Source organism: Dinoponera quadriceps, unplaced genomic scaffold (assembly GCF_001313825.1).
Source record: "Dinoponera quadriceps isolate SergipeBrazil2010 unplaced genomic scaffold, ASM131382v1 scaffold545, whole genome shotgun sequence".
In the NCBI taxonomy this organism is placed as follows: domain Eukaryota; kingdom Metazoa; phylum Arthropoda; class Insecta; order Hymenoptera; family Formicidae; genus Dinoponera; species Dinoponera quadriceps.
The window spans coordinates 430,157-454,730 of NW_014554681.1; the positions used below are offsets into that span (position 1 = coordinate 430,157).

Genomic DNA, 24,574 nt, shown 5'->3' on the forward strand with positions numbered 1-24,574 from the left:
CTTGCTTATATATGAAAATATCTATTTCAATTTAAGACTAATGTTGTTTCTGTGTACTCGCGGATTTGTTTGCTGTGTCACGAAAGTGTAATTTTTACCTATCTTTGTCTCGCAAATGTATAATTGAGCGACGAAGGTGACGCTCGATTCGCGCCCCGCGATCGGAGGTATTTTCAGCGGCGGGGAATCTTTTCTCCAAGATGTGGATCCGTCGTTCAAATTAGCGTCGTTATTAATTATCGTTATTAATTGTCTCGTAGAGCTGCGATTCGGAAAGACGAGTCTAGTCCTTCTCCACTCAATAGTGTCATTCTAGGATAGGCGAGTCTCTCATAGAAAATAGCCGGGCGGTCGTGCGACACTGTTTCTCAGGGAGCGATTAGCGCGTCGCTTAAAATGGCATTATCAATCTCGGGCGCGGGTTTAATGCGAAGCTGCTGCAACGTTCGCGGCCCTGTAGATGCACGTTTGCGGATTCGCGTTCGCTCGACGCAATAATTAACGCGCGGATTAATATTTACGGGGCGGTTGAGGATGTATCGTGTGTCGCCGGCAACAGGTAAATCTTTCGCGACGCCCGCTGCTCTTTCGCTTGCTTATTTTATGCAAATTGTACTCGCGAGGCGTTGTTTTAAACCGGGGCGAGATACGCGACGAAGACCGCGCGACCAGACCCGAGATTGAATGTTTAGATATGGAAGGGGAGAAATTCGCGGGGAGAAATTCGCGAAAGGGCCGCGCGAATGAGACGATCGGGATTTACGAGAGAGAAAGGAATTCTTTGACGGGCAGCAACCCGAAGATCGGCTAATTTTTTCACTGGTCGCGCCCGTTCGACCGATGCGATTTTGTACAAATCGACTGATTGGACGGAAATCGGACGGCGCACGTGCACGGCGAACTCGGATTCTCGCTGGGCGGCCTCATTTGAATTTCGCACGCAACGCTCTCGCGCAACGTTCCGCAATACGCCGTGTTAATTTCAGCGCTTAAATTATGCACGTTGGCTTGAGTACAGTTACTTACGGCGCATGCGAGCTGTGTACTCGTAACGTTCGCGGGCTCTGGGAGCGGCCGCGCGAATTCGGAATCGGCGTTTCCCCTCGACGGAAATCTCGGGAAGGCGCTGATTGTTTCCGCGTCGTGAACGGCTGGAAAAAGCGCGATCCTTGTCGCGCAAATTGAACCTTACGAATTTCATTCCACACAGCAAACATTTTGCGTTGAAAAGGGCCCGCCGTAATCTCGTGTTATTTTAGAGATTGTGGTAAAAAGTACACGGGAAATATAGGGTATCTGACGCAAGGCGTGCTATCCGTCATATATTTGTAGTTTAGGTCAATACGAGCAAAAAGGTCCTCCATTATTTTGCCGACAACCACGAAAAATGTCGAGTTATAAATGATTGAAAATGTTTATTTGGCTTGGTTCAATATATACGACATAATTTTACATCAAATATCATTTTGTTTGTATGAAAATATTGTTCCGCTAGAGTGGGTCATGTTATTTAAAAAAACATCCCGTAAAATATTGACATATGCTGACAAGATGAATGTATTAATTTAACATTATACTTGTGTACTTTTTAACACATTCCTCGTGTTACAGTAACAATATTTCAGTGGACCGTTTTTAACACAAGATTTTTTACTAAGTAATATATTTTTCAGTTCACTTCGACAAAAATTGTAATACGACGTCGGAAATTGACAAATTTCCGACAATTTTCAAGATATCAAAAATTGATAATTAAGGAATCGAGTTTTTGCTAAGGAAAAATCGTGCTGATCGGAATCAGTGGGGAGTTTCATTTCTGAAGTGGCCGCCACGTGTCACAGCATATCCAGTGGACACGTCTCGCTCACGTCTGCGCGGTTTTGCGCTTTTCGTTACCTCGCGACGCTCAATCGCTAACGAACGGAACCGTAAACTGGCGTTAGAACGCGATGTCCGTTGCTGCTAAGCGGTTTTTACCTTTAAAAGTAACGGTGACGTGTATACGATCGCGCATACTCATAATCGACGTGATTACGGCCAGATAATAAACACGCCGTGAGCGCGAACTCGCGCGATCCTCCGAGTCAGCAAGTTGTCGGTCGCGATTCACATCGCCCGCCCGACACCGACGTCATTAAGATGTCGCAAGGAAAGTGGCCGCAAAATTAAGCGACTCGTCTGAGCACTCGTCTCCGTGCGCCTCTGACCGATTTGAATTGTAAATACGAAAGACAACGCGAGAAGAATCCGTTGGCGAGTGCGTTATCGTTCCACGGATCATCCGTTACCATCGGACACGTGTCTCATTAATTATTTCGCGTTGCGACAACTGCAACAACGCGACAACGTTAGCAACGTTGAACGGCTGATACAATTACAGCAACGAAATATTTTCACGTAATATTCTCGACGCGTACTATGAATATCCCACGGATAAATAATATAATCATACGTCATACGTAAATATTTAACTTTCTCCGTCGCAATTGTATTGATCATCGTTACTATTTAACATTATCCCGTCGCACTCGCCATTACAACATGAAACGTTAACGGACGCCTACCCGCACGTTCGTTCGTATAAAATCCACCCTTCAATTCACATGACGTGCATTAATACGGGAAATATTCACAAGCTTTTCTTTCAAGCGATTCGTTGAGATTTAGGTCGCGGAAAAGTCGCGGAGATCGCTCCGTTTTTGCGCGTCTCGCGTCCGCTGCGAATTGGCCGGCACGAACTCCCTGAGAGACAATCGCATAATCGCGCCGATACCGACACAATGTTATTCGTAGGCCTAGGTTGAAAAGTGCTAAATCGTTAGGCCGCCTAATCGCGCATAGTGGTCATCATAGTCGATGGTAGGCAAGTCACGTGAGAAAAAGACGTTCGACTTTCTCGGGGCCCGACGTCCCGTTTCTTCGCATTTCGGTTCGGCGCCTTTGGTCCCCCGATTATCGCAAGGACGATTGTCACCGATCGAGCCGATCCCAACGGAAGCGACCGGGCGGAAACAGGCGCGACAGTCGCGGAGAGCGCCCGTGTCGGCGATGACGCGTCGGACGTTTCTCAAGCGAGGATCGGGTGAACTCAGCGAGTAATTCGACGGGAACGTAACATCAATGAGATTCATTGGGAATAAATCGGTGGGTACGTTGCATCGAGGAGATTTCACACACTAAGGGAAAAGGTCGTTCGAAGGGATCAGTTCTCAAACGCCACGTTCCGAGGACTCCCGTTTCTCTCCTTCTACTCGACCTTCGACCGAGAATAGTTTCCTCGTAAGAAGACGATTGAGCGCGGAAAGTCGCGGTTGAAGAATCCTCGAGGTGCACGAGACGACGCCTCGCGAGTCGCCGCGCGAAGGATACCGCGAGAAGCCGCGTTCTCCGAAGGCCGGGGGCATCGGTCGGGCCCGCGATGCGCGATGTTCCAGGGCTAATAATGACATGTAATGAGAAAGAGGAAGACTGGGGGGAGGGAATCGCGGCGAATTCGCGACGAATGAAGGGGTTAAATGTGATCGCTCGGGTAAAGGAGCGTGAGACGGCCGGACTGCGCGAGCAGGTGCGTGCGAAACGAACCAATGGGGGAGCAGCGACTGCAACAGCAACTGCAGCGGCGGGCAGCCACGGTATTATCGACGTCACCGGCGCTCCGAGATGGTTTCTCCTGAAAAGCACCTACAATCGTTTCGCTCCCAGGCCATAACGACTCGCCGCTTCGATTACACCGGCTCGTCCCGGGAAAAATCTCGATTGCCTTCTTAAAGGCAGCTGCGTAGAACGGGATAATGAAGAAACCGCGATTTTATGGGGGGGGCAGGGGGGCCCACAGCGTAACTACCCGCTCGCTCGCGGGACTTCGGGAGGGAAGCGAGCGGGGACGGGGAGGAAACGCGCGATAGGAAGGAAATACCAATTATCGAAGTTTCCTTTTCCGCGCGCGTTTTCAACTCGTGTAAATACGACCCCCGTAAATACAGTTTATCCCCGGATAATTGACATCAATATTAATTTCATGCTTCATTCATTCATCTACTATCCGCTGCAGGATAACGTCGATATTAATTTATGTTGATTTCGGGTTTATTAATCAATTCGGATTTTATATTGCCGATTCTCCGGCTCGGGCCAAGTCCGGAATAATTCTGCGAAATAAAACGACCGCGTTCCATCGAGGTTTTAACGAACACAATGTATAACAGACCTCGAAACGCTTGTATTATTTTACCCGGTTACTAAAATTACATCTCGGAGTAAGAATTAATAATAACGGATAATATAAAACGATAAATAATTTCATGACGGAGACGGACGAGGTAGGGAAAACAATGTCGATGGAACGCCGTACGGGAGAGCTGAATGACGGCACGCGTCGACCTCTTCCTCCGCAAATATGAATAGGAGCCTTCGCAAATTTCGCAAATTATCTCCTCTTTATCTCGCGATTCTCAACCTTGCGTTATCGTGCGAAAAGAGAGAAAAAGTGCAAACAAGCTGCACGCGAGAGAACGAAGGTGATGTGCAATCGAGATAATCGAGAAGGAGGGAGAGAGAGAGAAAGAAAGTATGTTGCACGGGACGGACAAACATGTTCGAAAAGAATCAGAAGCCAATGCCAAGGCCGGCCCGATATAATTAAGATAATAGTGACGAGAGAACTTGCTGTAATGCCCTGCCCGAGGTCGTTATTCCGATTGCACGCCGAGAGCGAGAGGAGGAGGAGGAGGACGCCATTTTTGCGCCCGAGGATTTATATTTGCCGATATCTATATTTATCTGAACGCAGTCTAATAACCGCCGCAACGGCAATATAATTTTAACAAATCATTAGTTGCCTTATTAAGGTACTCTTAATCGGTCTATTCATAGTCCCTTCAAGATACGATCGGCGATTCGCAATTACTCGCGATGGATCAATTAATAAATGAACCTATTTAGAAAGAGGAGAATAGAGGAGAATAGAGTAGAAAGAGAGAGAGAGAGAGAGATAATCTCGCATGAAATTCTATCTCTCTGGCTAAAATTCTGCGTATAAATCAGCGAAAGAGATATTTATTTATTTACGTATCGTACGGCATATTCGATTATTAAATGCACGCGGATGGTGGGAACGTGGCTTCAAAGAGAAACTTTATATCTAATTTAAAATTTACGCACGAGAATATTCAATGTTGGTTGGCTTGGGGAAGTTAAGTTGAAAACGGCCTCGGCGCTGTACCTGCACGATGCAGGTTTCATGTATAAGCCCCTATATATAATATACCATACCGAAATAGCACTCGATGAGAAATACGACTATCGAGGAATTCAAAGACCTCGAGATAGAGCGAACAACCGAGCAAAAACCGCCTCTCAAAGGATTAATCAACGTGCCGGCGAGGAAATTATAAATCGTTGTCGGCAATCTCGTCGAAAAATCGCGTCGCGAAGGTAAAATCACGACGTGACGTGGTACACGGGTTGTACGATATTTCAAAAACCTTTTGTCTCTAGAAATCGTTCGCAAGCGATTTTCTAATGGTGGCGTCTAAAAACATCGAAACAAGTCATCGCGGGTGTGTGGGTGTGTGCGTGTGTGGTGTGGCCAGCTCGGAATGTTCAACATCAAACATTTCTCTAATTGATTCTCTCACATCCGTCGTCTCTCTCGAAATAAATCAAACGAAGGTAAAAAAGCTCACTGTCGCAGCTCGCACCTTCGGGCGGCTTAGCGCAATTTCCGAAAGTACCTTCCGTTCTCCGTCGCTCGAGGGGAGAATTGACGGGAGAAGCGTTTTCGATTCTTCTCGAGATAGGAGGGAGAGGTGTTCAAAAATCAATCGATAGACATCTCAGGTAGGAGGAGACGGCTGAATGGAGTGTTCACGGGACACTCGGTGCACTTCGCCGGCAGTCTCGCGCGGTCCGATTGTCTCTTTCCGTCTTTCTTCGCCCTCATAATGCGCCCGTGCTCGTCTTATTGCGGAGGAAAGAGAGACGGCGTTCTCCAATGAGGGATTTTCGATAAGTGCCGGCAGAGCAAACAGCACTAAAAGGAATGTAGAAGCCGTGTTTCACGGTCTCGCTACTTCTCGGCTCGTCTTTCCCCCTCCGCCGCATCTGTCATCCCTCGATCGATGCCGCGATGGTCGTTCTATCCTGAAAATCCCCTACAGATTGTCCCCGTAATAGCGGCGGATTAAAACGTGTCTCGCTGCTCGCGACGCAACGAATCCGGGAATTTCATCGTAACGACGAAGAAGAAGAAACTGCGTTTCTCGCGGAAGATATTCAGAAGCGAGAGTGACAGGACTTCCTGCTGCGCAAAACGGAGATGCGCATTCCACGTGGCGAACGCGGCCGCCTTTCTCGTCTCGGAATTTTATTTCTCTTCGTGAAACAGGAGAATCAAATCAGAATCCATTTTCATTTAACGCGAAATATGTGGCGAATACGCAGATCCTATCGCTCGTCCATTGTGTACAAAGCGCGCGATTCCCGACGCGTTAAATTTTCCCGATAAGTTCCCCCGACAGTCGCGATTGTGAAACCGACGGTACGGAATTACCGATAAACCAATTGATATTGCGAAATAATTAGCGACGAGTGAATTAACGAAACCGGTCTGGAATACGTGGTGTGTCCGCGATGTAAAATTCAAACGCGACGTGCGCTTCGCAGATTCGTCTCGCGTTTAAATAACATCGTTGTCGTCGTTGTCGCGACAACGTTGCATCCATATTTCAGCAATCACGAAATTTCCATCTTCGGAACTCCTTCAACAACTCCTTGCCGGCCATCCAATGCAAATAAGCGCGAGTATTACATAATTTACCTGCAAACGGCGGCCGTTTCTGAAATGGGGCGACGAACAGCAGAGAAGAGAGGAGGAGGAGGAAGAGGAGGCGCTGAGCAGACGCGCGTCTCATTAGAATCCATTAATTAAGGCCGCTCGTTTCCATTAATGAGCTTGCGCTATTAGTCACTTGCAGGTGACTTAAAAGCGACTCATGCGTCGATTACGGCGATCTATTTCTTTCCACGACAAGAAGCCCGTCGCGGTAATTATAATCTGCGGATGACAGAGGATAGTCGAGTGGACAGACGAGAGGGGGAGGCGACAGGATATCATCTAATCGAACTTACGTCCGGTTCGATCATTAAAACACGATCGTCGATTGGTTTACAAGCGCTTTCGGCTCGTCTTTATTCCGTCTTTATTCTCCTCGTAAAAAAGATCAGATACGTATTTTTTTTTTTTTAATATCTCTTTTTCCTTCTTTTTACAAATTTCACATGCCGACGAACGGATGACTGATATCGATGATACGATGCGGATGATACAATATCGTGCATAATGAATTGCCATAAATAATGAAACGACGTTGAGCTCCCAATTAAAATCGTGCGCGGATGAACGATCGATGATCCGGTTCTTGTCTTAACGATATATTTACGGCTAACGACGAATAGATATTTTCTTAATAGGAATACTTTGCTTTCTCTTGTTCCTTTTTTTTTTTTTACGCTGTGCATACAAGGCTACGTATTAATTATACGCTAATTAAAAGGCTACAGTGTCTGGCCGAAGACGACCTTATCTCTCTCTTTCTTTCTCTCTCGGCAATGAACGGCGATCTTATCGTCGATACAGACCGCGCATGATCGGAAGCTGCGTGATAATTAGTTCCTCTTCTTACTAAAGCTACGGGTCTTCAGGGAGGTATCGAAAAAACGCACGAGTCGCGCGACTCGCGATAGGCAATCGCGAACGAATTCACTCAAGATTCTCTCGGCACAAGTCACGCCTCGGCGAGGACGCTGTCAAATCGCCTCTCGACTAATTACACCTAACGACGATCGGGAGCGCAAAGAAGAGAGAGAGAGAGAGAGAGAGAGAGAGAGAAGAAGAGAGAGATGTATGTGTTCCAAGGTGTTGCCGACGTGTCCTCGTTCTGATCTTCGCCGTTCCGACGCCCAACTCACTCTTCCGCATGACCGACCAACCCGCCAAGATGCGCGAAGTGATAGTGACTCTCGTAAAATCCTCGGTAGATCTTCGCTCGACGACGACGGAACGACGGTCGAATCGCCCTCGATTTCTATTAGTCCGCCGAACGTTTCTTCAGACTGCACGTCGAGCCTCCAGTCTGGACTCTTCTTCGTGAGAATTTCTTTCACGAGCAATCGTCCAACGAGATTAACGATAATAACCGTCCATTCGATTTTATCAAGTCAAAATCATTGAATTAATTCGGGTAAGCCGAAGAATACCAGCGATTCGCTAATTGGTAAAAAAAAAAAAACTGGTTCTTCCGCTCCTTCGGAAGAATTTTACGATGAAATGAATAAGAAGCTATGTTAAAATTTGACTTTACTTGGGAAAGTTCAACTCTACTGTGATGAAATTTAACTTTGAAAATTTTTGTTGAATGTAAACTTTACTGTAAAAAAACACTCAATTTCTAGTTACCTAGTTACGAGATACATAATTTCAAGAGCCGAGAGAGACCCGGAAAAGATCACTGCTAAGAGAGAATCTCTTCGGATTCACGACGGAAGACGCGATGGTAATTTCAAGAAACGTTCCTCGTAGCAATAGAAAGTTCAACGATGACCCAAGTTCGTTCTCACAGCATCGTCGTCGTCGTCGTCTTCGTCGTCGAGCAAATTCTCTTGGTGGCAGGTACAAAGATGGCGAACAAGGTACGTGAAGTGTTTCCGCGCTCTCGTCCCCTAGAGCGGTCGGTCGGTCAGAGCTTGTCCTGGAGCGCCTGACGGAGCTCCTCGGTGGCCTTGGCCACATCCTGACCCTGCCGCGAATGCATCTCCGAGCGTACGTGCTGCACTGACGAGTTCGACCGTCGTACGGAATTGCCGCTGCCGAACTTGGGCCGCGGGATTCGCACGCGCTGAACGTCGCTCAGCCAGGACTCCATGGTTTCCCTCTGGGCAGAAAACAGCGACGCAGGGCGTTCGTAGTGACCATTAGCGTCATTAGCGAGTCGGTTATTAGACGGAAGAGGCTTCAGGTTCGTTAGGGTCGAGCCGAGGAGTTACGAGAGAGAGAGAGAGAGAGAAAGATGAGGTGCTAAAAGAGTCACTATTTGTAGAATTAGAATGCGAAATTCTAGGAGTCGCGTTTTGCCTTTTCTTGAATTACAAATTTCAAGATCTGTGAATATCCTAGAATTTGTGGATTTTAGAATTTGCGATTCCAACACTTGAATTCTTCAAGATGTGCGGTTGCTGTAGTCTCTTCGAATATTCTATGGCTAATCAAATTTGCAAACTTTGAATTTCGAGACATCTATGAGTCGAAAGCTGGAATATTTATTCAATTATGATAGAAACGAGAGACAAAAGAAGCCGAATGATATAGAGAGATGAAATTAGGAGAAGGGGGTAAAAAGGTAGGAATGGAACTTCCTCGTTGATAATCTTCCCGGCAAATCTGTTTCAATCTTTATCTATCCGTGATCTCGAATGATGGTCCCGCAAACAATGGCGCATATAGATGTCCAAGATCGAGGATCTCATGATGTCGAGTGTCTATGGAGATTGAAAATGCGCACGGGCCTTGAGGTAAAGAAAATAACTCGATCTATTGGGATTTTACGATGTTGTTTACGCCCGGTCGTATCGAGAACGAATCAAGGGTGAGAAAAACACGCCGATCTTCTGCAGAAAGAAAGACCGAGGATAAACTGAGTAAGCGATTTTCGGAGCACGTAGTCAATATCTGTCAAATATACATATACCGATGTCAACAACAAACTCCGATTATCGTAATCTTATCGTGATCTTATCGTCAATCGGCGACGAAGAAAATCTATAATCACCTTCAAACATTCCAGAATTTATCATATTAAATAAATTAGATTAAATCGATTATATAATAAGTAAATTAAATAAAAATGAGACATGATGGGGACCATCGTTCGCATAAATAAAAATTATGAAAAATAGAAAGGTCGGGACACGTTTATATAAAAATTATCGACGAGAAAAATACACACAGAAACATATGTTACACCACCATCTTATTTCCTAATAATTTAATAATCTTCTAATTAATCTAATAATTTTCTAGTTAAAAAACTCATTTTAACGACTATTTTCGCATAAAGTAAGTCGAACAGACTCTAAGGATCCGTACATCCGGCAGATTCTGACGTTTCTATTTTAGGACCGCGGTTTCCGTATTCTCGCCGCGCAAAGACAGACGTTACGGTCTAACGAGTTTTACGGCGACTCTATTATCGGCCACTGCCATCCGCCGCGTGTATTCACGTGCACCTGCATGTACCACACTCAGCTTCGCGGGATTATTATCACCCCGCCTTCTGTTCGCTTAATGATCCCGCCGCGGCTAGATTTCATCGGTCGCACAGCGGTTTCCTAATCGAAGCGGCGTAATTACGCGGCGATACGCGTGAACGAAAGGTTTTCGATACAGCGTGAAATTTCCGACGGGGAATAGTAATCGGGGACTGCAGGAGACTGTGGACAAGTGCAATTTCCTAAGCGTTATAGGGAAAGCGTCGAAAATTCTATTTGAAGATTATTTGTTTCTTCAGGACGCACGTTACGTAAACGCGACAGTTCTAAAATGTCGTCGAAAATGCGTGAAATAATTCAATAATTGATCTTTCGACATTTCTCCGAACAGAAAGTTGAATAGAGCGAAACAGTATTATACTTTATTAAATTATGAATATGTTAGAAATAATTTTCTTTAAAAGTGAAGAAATATTTGGCTTTTTACATAGTAAAAAAACATTTCGGTTCTTGTTAAAATTTGCGTTAAATTTTTAACATACCCATGTGTTAATCATATTGTGTTTATGTTATATCAAATCTCATTTTGTATTGTGTCGATGACAACCCCTGTAAGCGTTAATACGTCTTATACTTCAATATAGATTAATGTATTAATTTTGCATTAATTTTTTACATAATATGTGTCACTTTTCAATATGTGTCACAGATTCACTTTGTGTTAGTTTAACGCAAAACTTTGAGTGGACCGTTTGAGACATTAATTGTGAAGATATTAAATTTAACGCAACATTTTTTTACTGCGTAAAAAAGAATGATAATGACATTACGCTTCTCTGGATTTGCGAGATAATATCACACCAAGTTCGAGTCCTCGTTATCGAAAATTAAATTTACCGTGTTCTCTTCTCGCGTCGTGTGATCTGAACGTGCCAGTTATCGCGCGTCGAGCGCACTGTTTGCCGAGCATTAAGTGATAAATCAAGCGATCTGTCGAAAAAAGAAACTGGACATGCCGGGTTCTTGCGCCTTCAATTATCACCGCGCTCGTCCCACTTTTCGCATAATGCATCGCTCAAACGCAGCGACGAACGCTTTACCGCAAGCGGGCCACGTTTCGCCCCGAAAAAAATCGTCGCCGTGCGGGGGGCAACGTTCGAGCGGCGCGTTTGCGATTCGGAGGGGCGAATAAAAGCCGACTCGACGAAACCCGAGCGAGAAGCGCGCGATTTACATCGGGCGTGAACGCAACGTCGACGCGGAATGTCAATTGACGTTTGTTAACCCACTTAAGACATCTCCCGGTACGCGGAATATTTCGTGCATCGTTTCGAGTCGGAACGCGTGAGCGACGTTGCGGACTTCGTGCGTCGCTGAAGATACGAGTGTTTGTGAAGTGGAATTACGAGAGGCCGCGATAATAGGCGCAGGTAATCCCTGTGTAACGTCAAGTCTGGATAAATCGCGAGCACGGACACTCACACACGTATGCATGACACGCGTGAATAACGCGTACAGAAGTTAATAGACGCGAGCTTAGCAATGTGAAGGGACACGCGCGAAGTGTGAAAAACTTTCAGTTCGTGATAGCGGAGGACAGATCGTCGAGGATCCATGGGAATGTTTTGGTTGGGGAAATGTTTGAGGTGTAAATATTGAGTCTCGGCGGCTTCTCTAACGGGTGAAAACGGCTTCGGGGAATTTCCCCGAGGTCGAGATAAATACCTGCTGACTGTTTGAGGGTACGAGAGCTCGGATCTGACGAACGGGATCCGGCGATCGCGATGTGCAAGGGTTTCGGTAGCTCCTCCGGATCACGGTCTCTCGTGAGAGGAGGAACGCGTGGACCAGCACGAGGACGAAATCGCGATCGGGAAGACACGGTCGAGACGACTGCGATCGAGAACGATGGCGTGGAGAGCGCTCGTTTCGCTGGTGCCTGCGCGACTGATTCAGGAATCGAGTATGAAGTGGCGGCCAGCTCTCAGGTTTACGTTTACCTGATCGAGAGAGTGAGTCAGCCCCGAGGAGAGAGAGCGCGGAAGGAGACGGGCGGGAGGGGAGAAAGAGAGAACGAAAGAGAGAGGGAGAGGGAGAGAACGAGAACAACAAGCACAGGTAGGAGGCGGGAAGGAGAGAGAGGGACCGCCATGGCGTGCGTGTACGAGTGAGCGAGAGAAGGATGAATTAAGACGGAGGTGAGAGCAGGAGGAGTGGAACAGGTAACAGGTGAGAGAAGGTCAGGAACGTAAGCGACAGAGCAGAAGCGAGAAACAACGCTCTTGGGCCCGCAAAAAAAAAGCTTACGAGCCGTCCGGCTCGATCGAAGCCTTCGAGCGTTACGACACCTTCGCATTGCACTATTTTTCTTTGTAAATTTTTTACCACTTCTCTATGCAACACTTCCTCGTCTATTCTTTCCCTGTATTATCTGCCGTTTTCCGCGTACTTTTAGTTCACTTATTTCGATTATTCCTGGAAATTCTTGTATTATCGAGATAAGGGTTCAACGGTCGAAGGATAACGCGTGATATTTCGTGGGAAAATCGTGATCCCGCGAATCTCGCTTCTTCGGGCCCGAGGATCCCGGCTACGTTCCTAAGACCGGCTCTTACAACGTTGCCAGGTCGGCAGCCTGCGTCGAATGCAGGTTACACGTACATACAGTCCTAGGTGCATCCCTCTCTCTTCGGGACTCCCCGAGAGTCTGATAACAGGGGCGTAACGAAATGACACGGCCCTAGATCGTATCGGCCGCATCGCAATTATGCGATTCGAAAGAAAAAAAGAAAGTACAAAACGAACGGGGGTCCATCGTGCGCGCAAGAGAGCGGAAGATGTTGGTGATAAGAGGAGCGCGAACGCATCAATACGTACGTTGCGCGCAGCTGATGATGTAACGAGGCGAGATGGATCGCGTGACACCTCTGACTGCACGATCTCTTTTTTACTTGCACCGGACATGTTGAGATAAACAACGGTAAACACGGGCAGTCTAATTTTCCGGTTTGTAGATAATAAGGTGCTTCTCGAGAATGAACTTGGTATAAGAAGACTGTTCGCCGACAATGTGCGAGAACGAATGTGATACGAATGAGATGTGGCAAAATGTGGGATTCATAACGCGTAACGATGATGAAAGAAGTATTTCTCGGCCGTTCTTTTAGTTCCGAAATTAATTTGCGGAAATTCGTGTGGACTGTTTATTAAAGCGAATAAGGAGATAATGTAATGTATGAAACGAAGTCGAAGGAAGGTGTAATTTGATTTCTTTTAACGAATTCGACCGCTTGTTAGCGATGATAAGATCGAACGCAAAGTGTCAAGATAAGGATTATTATGTAAACGAGGATATAACGTGGGGGTTAGGAGTTCGTCGAACTTCCATATTGCGTCACTCTTCAAACCAGTTTGTGAGTGACACCTACGCGCGGAGATCGACGTGATCCATGAGCTTGTTGGTCAGCAATCTACGGACGACGAGTTAGGCGTGGCGTAGAGCACGCGGTTCAAAAATGGGCATCTCGGTTTGATAAGGATTACCAGCCTCCGTGATAACATTCGCTTCTGAGAATATTGTGCTATTAATGGCGAAAGTTTATTTAAAGTCTTGATTTTATCATTTTTCTCGCGTTAAGGAACGTTCATGTTAATATACAATTTTATCGAAGAACTATGGAAAGTTAAAACATCTAGCGAGGAGAAAATAAACATTAGAAGGCCGTCTTCAGTCGAGATACGTAATCTTTTGATAATAATAAACGAACACGAGAAATATAAATTGTATTTTTAATATCTAAGAGATCCCAAAGTTAATTTCTTCCTACCTCGTATTTTTGTCCTCATTTAGAAGAAAATTTTCCACCTTGCAACTTTTCATTCAAGCGTCCATTTACACCGATCTCGTTTCGCTTCTACTTTCACTAATTAATATTAGGATATTTTAAATTCGTTAAAATTGACAACTAAATCTATCTCAGAAGTTATACCGGTCGAATCGATTTCAATTGGGCTGTTTATCGGAACACCGCTGCCGCATCGTCGGGCACGAAATCATAGAGAGAAGTTCGTTCGACAGGTGTCATCATCACCGGGTGACCAACAGAGAAACATCGTTTCATTTCCTATCGCTCCCGGACGAGAGAAGAACAGGAACGACCGGTTGCTCGATTACTCGTTCCAGGAACGAGAAACTTCGTCGCGACTGCTTAACCGCGGAATCGACGAACGCGTCGCGACAGTTGACCCACATCGTGAAATCGTAAAACACTGGTCTTCCTCCTCGGTCCCCATTCGAATCCGCCTTGGGACCTCCGTTTGTTCTACGTGATCCTCGTTCCACGATATAACGGCACGCCGCTCCAAAACTTTCTCCGGCCGCATGGCGGCGGCAGCGACGAACCCATTAATAAGCAGATTATTATTATTTCCTGCCGTCACCGAGACTAAGGTTACTGGGTGACCACGAAGACGCGATTTGAATTTGGAACAATGCCGATGACAGATTCGAAGCTAAGCCGCTTTGAATTCAATGCCGATCGCGAGGTTAATTCTCGGTGTACTAAGTCAAGTCTATTATTTTCTATCTAAACTATGTGTGGCACGTGGCGCGCGACAGACTTGGGCAAATTTAATTTGAAATAATAAATAAATCTATAAATAACACTTTTATACAGAAGTAATCCAGTAATGTATTTAAACAGATACGCGAATAGTTTATTCGTTATTCGTATTGTTCGCAAATAATAAGTAAAGTTTTATCCAAATGATGCGCTAAAATTAATTCGAATAATTTCCAATTCTGCCGCGCGATACTCCTCTTCTTTATCTTCTAGATTTTATTATAAACCCTCGGAGGATTATCCGAGTGCTCGAATATTGTGCTCATTGCAGTAAGAAATCCCTTGATTGAATTTTTTTGAAAACCTGCCTCCGTCAGATCGCCAGATTATCAATGAAGAAGAAACAATTATTCTATTCTCCTTTTCAGTCTCCACTTATCGATCGCCTCCTCGCAGTGTAATCGTTAAATGCGCTTTCTCACGGGCATTACAGCCTGGTATAACCAAGACGCTTTTTGTATCGTGTGACTGCGGATCCACGTAGCTAAGAGGACGTGCTCCAGTTAAGACGGCAACAATCGGGCCCACCTGCGCTCCGTCACGCGTCCCCGCGCAAAATGATCATAAACACGCGCGTGACGATCATGTAGGTCCCCATGATCGTTTACAAAGAGATGAGTTATTATATCCAATTATTATAACGCACTTTCCAAGTATCCTGTTACTCGCGCGCGATCGTAATTCTCGGGGAAAACCGCTGACGCCGACGTCACGATGAAGCCGATTCCGCGACGGAAATCGCTTTCAACGATAGATCACCGATCGAGAGGAGCTGACTGTGTGTCAACCGGCCCGAGAGTATCGCCCTGTACATCAAACGACGACGTAAAACGTATGCAAATACGGCGGAATTTGAGGAAGGAAATAACGGATTACCGTGGCTGCCCGAGAGAGATGAAGAGAAAAGAAGAGGAGAGACGACGAAGCTCGCAGAGAGCTCGGTTTTAAGACGAAGGAATTAACGGAGAAGTCGGCGCGATTAAGGCTGAAGTGAGTCAACCCAAGGGCGAGACAAATGCGTGCAACACTATCTGAACGAATCCGAGCGCGTTTATTACGCGCAATTTTGAAGAATGGGCATATCGGTAACAAGTTTGCGGAGACGCACGAAGCCGGTGAATGTGTGCGAAAGATTCAGAAGGATGACCGATTGGCACTCCTAAGAGTAGCGGTTTCATCAGCCTCAACCAGCGAGAACTTCCACCGTGTCATTTGCAAAAAGAAGGAGATAAATGGTTAAGAAAGAAGGGGAGAAGAATGTTGCGTCACATTTAATTAATAATAATTCTAAATCCACTCGAGGTTGTATTAAGACTTGACTCATTATCGTAACATAGAAAAGAGAAGATTCTCCCCCGGCAAATAGGGCGCGTGTTAATCTCTGAGAACCCGACATATTTCTTCCTCACATACGTGCCTTCCTCGCGTACACACGCACCCTCACCGTATCGCACGACTCGACGTGCCCGTCTTTCACACCTACGTCGTTCGCATCGCGCGTCTCCGCGCCAATGTAATTAGCAGCGTAAGGGGTGGCGGTGATTTAGCGCGCTAACATGAGGCATTTCCGGTTGTGTTGTGCGCAATGCGATTCCGCGACGCAGGAGAGCGACGGGGGTTGCGAGGGTAGCGACGCCGAGATGATCGGTAACGGGAGACGGGGCGGCGGCGCAGGCGAGAGGGATCGCGATTTGGAGGAGGATGAGGACGAAGGCAGGGAGGAGAGGAGCTCGGAGAGTGGAGGTGGTGGAGGTTTCGGTGGTTGGAGGTCCCACTTACTCGGTGGGCTCACGCAACGCGTCAAATCCTGGTACTGGGGCGCCAGGCCCCTCGTAAGTTTTCCCATCCAACGAACAGCAATCGACTCTTTCTCTCTCTCTCTCTCTCTCTTTCTCTCTCTCTCTTTCTTTCTCTCTCTCTCTCTCTCTCTCTCTCTGTCACTTTATCTCTCTTTTCTCTTTCTTTCTCAGACACGCACGGTCTTATATCTTTCTTTCACTTTTTTTTATCTCGACTTTTCTTTCATTCTGCGCCATCGATACTTCGCAATCGATTCACGGTAGGACGGGGGGAGAACGAGGGTGTCCATGAAGGAGAGAAGTGGATTGAGAGAGAAATTTGGAAAATTTCGAGCGGAGTCTCAACGATAATTTCAGATGTAACGTGTGCTATGAATCGAATCTTGCTCTGAATCGAAATAACGCATTCAATTTCTCCGATTTTAAATCTGCTTTCGTTTCTGTGTGCTTCAAGAGGCTGATTTTTGTTTTTAATTCGAATGTAGATATTCGTTGAAGTAGTTTACGCAATCCAATTCTTTCGGACTTGCGGACGCCCTCGTGGGAGGGTAAGGGCGACGTGTACGCGGCATCGATTCGACAATCTACCATGCCTCGATCAGAAGGGAGTGGGTGCAATCAGTGCAACGAGCGGCGATTTTCGTGTCGGAGCGAGGAAACGTAGAAAACGTTCTGTCCGGATCTCGCCGGAAATCGCGATAACATCACGGCGGAAAAATTACAATGCAAAGCGAAGTCGCAATCGAGTTCATCACCGTTGCTAAGTGTACGCTTGATATGACATCATAACAGAAACGGGGAAAGTGATAATTAACATCGTAAATTAATTCTAAATACTTCCCCGTTGTAAGATAGATCATGAGCCCAGTATCGTTAAGAAGGAAAGTCTGCGAAATCTCGAAAATATATCTAACTGTTTTTGTTATGTGTTTTTTTCACGCATAATCCCTACATTTCTTGCAATTTCACTTTTCTTTGTTTATTTAAGCGGTATATGAAAGACACACTTTATTATTCTTCAAATTAGCAAATGACTACCCTCGGCAAAATATCCAACTTTCTTTTCTGCACGGATAGTCGCGCTATATAATCGAATTGTAAGTTATAGCGAGATATAATTGGCAAGGCGAAAGAGAAAATAACACAGAACGGAGGACAGGGCGGCAATAAAGTTCCGCAATAAAAATCGCATTATACTGGAACAACGAGACATCGTAAACTTCCGGCGAGGTCGCGGTTGCATCGGGTGCGTTTAAATATGCGTTTATTCGGGTCACGTTTACGCAACCTGCCGTTCGAAAAAGACGGACTCATGGGTATAATCGAGAAAAAAAATGAAAAAGAAAAATCGCTTAAAATTCGACGGAGAAAAAAGTGATCGATCGATGAATAACCGAAATGAATTCGGTACCTCGATCGCGCGACGGACGAAAAGTTATCGGCAAGTCGCGACGATTATCGGTAAAATTTCCTCCCGATTTGTAATAGTAATCGCTAATCATGAGCGGCACATACGACCGGTTGGCAAGGTAAAATGGTGAATAAGCAGGTAAACGCGATGCGCGGAAATTGACGCGATACAAGCTGCCGAAAGCGTTTGCTCCCTTCGGCATGAATTCTTCCTAATTAGATTTCTCTCACACTACGAAGTATCCTTGTGCTCCTAGAGCTAGCGAAATTAGTCGACATAGCGTTAGGTGTGTACGTGTTTTTTATCTTAGATGTCTTGCACATGCTACTTTTTACGATTTGTCTTTACATACTAGCACGATCACTAGGATTACATCTATATACAGAGCGTCTTCTCTCTCTCTCTCTCTCTCTACTCTACTCTCCCTCTTTCTCTATCTGTCTATCTCTCTCTCCCTCGCACTCTCTCTCTCTCTCTCTCTCTCTCTCTCTCTCTCGTCTTCGTCGTGTCGAAATTTAATCGCAGGTTTGGACGAATCTGGAGTCACTTCTCCTCCCGCGATAATTCCGAGAAAAATCTAATTGCGGGAAGATTAAAGAGCGGAGACTGTTAAAAAAAATAGTGATTAATAAGAGATTGAAAATTGATTTCTTCGTAGTCTCGTAACTCGTCATGAGAATGAATGGATAGTGCGGTCTTGTTGCTCGTTTAAGTTCAAACGAACTTCCCTCAACAAATATTTTTGGTTATGCTTGAGCGTTGCTCTTTTTTTTAATAACAATTAGACTAGAGATTAAGGTAGAAAGTACTGATCGAATTCTCAATACAAGTAAAGAAAGTCCAAATTCGTCCCCGAATCTGTCATTCGAAGTTGATCGGACGAGACACTCTGTACATAGATGTATATACATACGGGCACGGGGATGTATATGCGCTATATATTCACATAGATGTCTTGGCATGCACGATCACTTTACTCACATTGAAGACAGGGAGGAATTTTCGTACGCGCGAGATATTTTCACGAACTCTATCAATATCAATTATCGAAATAATTAACCCACCGTGACAAGTTTTGTGTCAAAAACGGTTCATTAAAATTCTGTGTTATTTTACATGGGAAGTATCGGGAAAAAATACGCAAATATAATGTTAAATTAATACATTCACTTTGTCAACATGTTGTCGAGATGCACGCATTAATTTAACATTATTTCGTGTACTTTTTAACACATTCTCTCTATGTTAAAATAACACAAAACTTCAGTGCACCGTTTTTAACATAAAATTTTTTACTGTACCGAGTGCGATACTGAATTTTCTAACGCGGCATATATTCGTCGGCATAAACATTTACTGCAAGTTGTACTTACGATAATTTTATTAAATTAAAATCAAGAATTTTACGAAATATTAACAAATCGCTCTTATAAGGACGCATCCTGTATATTTTGTAGAAAATTGATTGTCATCTTAACGAATCCTTCGGTGTGGATGTCAATATGTTACAGAAGCTCACGATGTGAGCTTTTCTCGCGCAAGTTTTTCCCGCTCGAACGTCGTGGGTGTATGCCTCAGGTAGAAAGAGAAATTTCCGGCCAGACAGAAAAATCGACGAGATCATCATGTGGGAAGAGAGCAGGGCTCATTGTACTGACGACGTGCGTGCACGCGTACCTGCGTGTGTGTGTCCACGTGACACACCGCGTGGGCACACTTTCACCATTCTCGATTTACGTTTCTCCCGAGGAAACGAGCCGAACTAATTAACACACGATCCTCGCACCTTTTTTCGTCTTTTTAAATTCAACAAGTTAGATTGTTAAAAATCACGAAGAAATAATCTCTTTCGTGTACATTGGGTATATCGATGAAAATTATTAACTAATTGCAAGTTATTGATCTAAATTTGATCCGGTAGTTGCGCGATGTATAATTTACTCTGATCGCCTTAATTAAAGCTCAATATATTGTTATTATAAAGCACTAATTAATATTTAATCCACTACACGAGTGGTATGCTCTTATATATATAATTTATTGAAAGTTACATATTAATACGGATATAACATAATAATATTTATACATATTACTATAGAACTGAGAGAAGAATTCTCCATTTCAAGAGCAACAAAGAATGTAACGTGATCATTTGTGAGATGAAAGTCGATTGTTGTCGTCCCAGTTGCATGAGTGTCGTACAAAATGGTAGTACAAAAGAATTCAAGAATAGCTCAAGAGAAATAACTAGAGTCTTTTCTATTGCATTCCAACACATGGTTTAAATATTTTTCTACTATTACACACATTTCATACATATTATATAACACAACATATAACATAAATTAAAATATAATTATCTAATTTGTATATTCAATTTTCCATTTTTCCTCACAACTACGTAGTACATGTAGTCTGTTCTTTTGCCGCACAAACCTTTCATGCGCTCTTAATGAAACCATTTTTAAACTAGACGTGACGACGCGGTAGAAAAGATTCTATGACTGTTCTGAGTAGCGCGAATTAGTCTTGCAGAGTTAGTCGTCTAGCGAGTCGGTATTACGTTAGCTCGGTATCGTCTTTACTGCGATAGAAATGCCGCGATGGAAATATATCTCTGCTATCAATGTGTCGTTTCTGCTGTTGCACTTGACGGTAAGCCGGTCGTGCCAAAAGTCGGGCCCGGCGGCAACAATAGCGAGAACAATCAGCCTTATGATAATGACGCGACAAACACCACAACCACCACCACCACCACCACTACACCACCACCGCCACTATGTATCTCCGAGCACTATCAACACTTAATTGCTACCAGCCTTATCAGCAAGCATGAATCAATTTTTCGATATATATATATATATATTCTTATGATCTATATATATATATATATAGTTAGATATATATATATATATATATATATATATATATATATATATAAAACATNTATATATATATATATATATATATTAAACATATGTCAATACATATACAACCGTTTTCTTATACGTATGTACATTATATGTTAGCGTGTCAGCACATATAATTCACATACATGCACATAGGTAATGTGATATGCACGCAAGGAAAAGCGAAATGGAACAATGGACTCGAAATCAAACGCGAGAGAGACGGGAAAAAACGTGTTTGAGAGAAAAGATCGGTGTTATTTCACTGTTTGGAGAGGCCTTCCGATTTTTCTCTATTGTTGAGATCCTTCTAATATAACATCAAAACAATGAAAACGAGGTGTTCTTTACCGTTGAAACGCCTTCCTTTGTGTTATTCAATTTTACCGTCACCGTTCAAAATGGACATCTCTCTTTGTTCATCCTTAATGAGAATGTTTGCTATTAAAACTGTATGACGGGGAGAGATAGAAACTTCACTATTGAGACACCTTCCGACTTTTATTTTCGTTTTACTATTACCTCCCGTTTAATTTCCAGCACGCTAGATAAGGCATGCGAGATGAGAAAGTATCGAGAGGATGGTTGGAATGCACTTCGAACGTATTTTTAAATACACTTCCCTTTCTCCCTCTCTCTCTCTGTCTTTCTCTATCAGCTTCCGATCAGCACTTTCGTATTTTATATCCAAGTGTCGACGTTTTACGGAGAAATGCATTTTGAAATTACGAAGAGAGTACGAGAATTAATACGACTGTGTATACAATCTCTATACTTTAATATCGGAAGCTTCGTGAAATACCAGAACGCTCTTCCATTGCAGCGTGCACGCGAATACGCTAGCATAAGCCTTTTTAGCTCTTATGTGCTGTCATCGTGCGTGTGCGCGTGCGTGTGTGTGTGTATGTGTGTGTGTGTGTGTACACATCGAGATGATATTTCGGATACGCGGCTGCAACATGTTCAATTTAATTGATTAAACGAGTGAATACCATCAGCGCCCCTTTTCTCGAACAAAATTATAAATCTAAATGAATTAACGGAAAATTATTGGAAATTATTTTAGTCGAAAGTGATTTTGGAGAAGCGGTCGCAGGAAATAAATTATGTTGCATACAATTGATGTTACATTGAGACTTAAAATATACGATTCTCAAAACTTGAAAGTTGAAATTGAAAGTCGAAATTAAAAAATTGAAATATGAAAGCTGTAATTTCCCATACAGCACAGACCTCTAAGGGATGTTCCAAAGACATCCAAAGGACGTCCACGGGTCCGTCAGATTCCAGGTTCCACGTTCTTCGGATAAAATATGCTGTGCAAATTGTAATCAAGAATATTTTGAAATTAAGACTTCGCAATTCGACTGTAACTTCCAATTTTACCGTATTCACCGGATAATAAAACCGATCACATTCTTCGCGATATTTGGTGATTCGAGTTTAATCGAGGTGCGATCAAAAACAGTTTCCGGTTGCCGCCGCGAATCCGGCTTGGCGGCTGGAAGAAAGGCCTGACACGCGACTATCGCCGTTTGAATGCAAGCTGTGCCCGTTCCAGGAGCTCGCGCACAAGCTCTCGCGAAGCTTCGACATGCAGGAGGCGCAGCTGCTTGAGGAGGGCGGCTCCGGCGGCGGAACCGCCGGAAGTGGAACCGCGGGGGGCCCGCCGCGCCGACATCACAGCGTGCAGAGGCTGACGCGCAGCGAGATGTCGGAGAGGCGCGAGGAGGACGGCGCCTTAGTGGTGCCCGATCACCAGGGCAACCTGCGCATCACCGTGAGGAAGACCAAGTCGATTCTGGGCATCGCCATCGAGGGCGGCGCCAACACCAAGCATCCACTGCCCCGGATCATCAACATACACGTGGGTATTTTGCCATGCTAATCGTTAATTCGACGAAGCAGGGGCAGGGAGGGGAGCGTGCGGGACAGAAGGAAGTCGAAGCGACGTCGAAGAGTCGCGGATTAGAAAGGGGGCTTGTGAAGGCGATGCCGAGGGATTTCGAGACGAGTCAGAGGGTGGTCGAAATGAGTTTGAAAGACGTTAGCTGAGTGCGAAATTAGGCTGAGATTAAGGGACTATTGGATTGCTGCTGTGAAGTTCGAGTTGACGTCAGGGGATGTTGGGTCGAAGGGAAAAGCGAGGCTAAGAATGAAGTTAACGACGCTGAGTGCTATTATTTGCAACATCGGCCGGATGCAAACGAGCGACAGGATTTCGTCGTTTAATTAACTTCAAGCTTAATCTTCCAAGTTCGGAAAAGCGGCAAATCTCATGCGAAAAGTGCATCTCTGATATCGAACGCTGGTTTTTGGAAAATATCTTGAGTGATTAATTATTTATAATATTAATTATTGTCTAACAACTTGTTTGCATAATATAATTGTACTTGAAATTGATATCTCTTTACTCAGTGATGAAGGATCCTTTTAACGAGATACATTACGTCGAAATATCTTTTGTATTACGACATGCTCGCATTACGAGAGGCACTTGACTGTCTCTTGCTTAAATGAAGTTCGGCATCAAAATGCGCGATTAATATGCATCGAGTGAATTTATCGCCAGCACCATTTACGACGGCATAAACAATATTATGCCATAAACGTGACTAACGCGTGCGGTAATTCATTGCAGGATAATGGTGCAGCTTACGAGGCTGGCGGCCTCGAAGTCGGTCAGCTCATCCTCGAGGTTGACGGCCAGAAAGTTGAAGGTAATACGCGGGCAAGGTCGAAAGAACAATAGATCTTTAATGCGGTATCGCATGACCCATCTTCTCGATAAATGTTCTTAGCGAAAAGTATTTTCTCAATAGATATAATCACTCCTTTGTTCCTAGAATTCCTCACAAATTTCTAAAGATTCTACACAGAGAGAAATTAGTCTTAAATCAAGAATAGATATTCTCATATATAAACAAGAATATTATAATCTTAAAAGATTTTTAGTCTTGAATTGAGTTCAAGTAATACTTGCATCAATATACATACAATCAAATCAAGACTAAATGTCCCTAAGAAGATTATGATATTCTTACTCATACATGAGAATATTTATTTTTTATTTAAGAGTAATTTTTTTCCATGTAGAGTTATTAAAAAATATCACTTTTGGCATTAGCGACCATAAATATTTGCTGCTCACTATAAGGAAATCTGGGAACAATCAATCCTTAGCCATTATTTCGATAATGGAAAGATTAAATATTTTTTTTTTTATGTTGATAGTAGTGTTCATTTTTAACTGTAGGAAATAATTATTCTATAATAATTTTGACTGATAATTGTACTAAGACAAGTATAATTTATTTTATTTTGAAGATTATATTTTATAACTTGTTTAATTTTAAATTTTTAATAGAGAATATTTTAATAGAAATTAATTATGATTATTCAATATCTTTTATTATACTAATTAAAACATAGAGATGATACGATCTCATTGAATGAAGTCTTAGTTCCATTCCTGGAATAAGTTTCCCAGAATAGGGGCATATTTCGATTGTTTCATTAAAAATTACTTTAAGAATTATTATTTTTTAACTTGATCGATGTGGTTAGATA

At 43.9% G+C, this 24,574-nt stretch overlaps 1 protein-coding gene across 1 annotated transcript in view; it reads left to right on the forward strand.

Annotated features, from left to right (window-relative positions):
- The window catches only part of LOC106740845 (whirlin), a 67,350-nt gene that overhangs the window by 36,200 nt on the left and 6,576 nt on the right, over positions 1 to 24,574 (forward strand). The window contains exons 12-14 of the mRNA XM_014612288.1: positions 16,490 to 16,717; positions 22,566 to 22,871; positions 23,646 to 23,724. Coding sequence (XP_014467774.1) covers positions 16,490 to 16,717; positions 22,566 to 22,871; positions 23,646 to 23,724 — 613 coding nt within the window. The remainder of the gene's footprint in view (positions 1 to 16,489; positions 16,718 to 22,565; positions 22,872 to 23,645; positions 23,725 to 24,574) is intronic.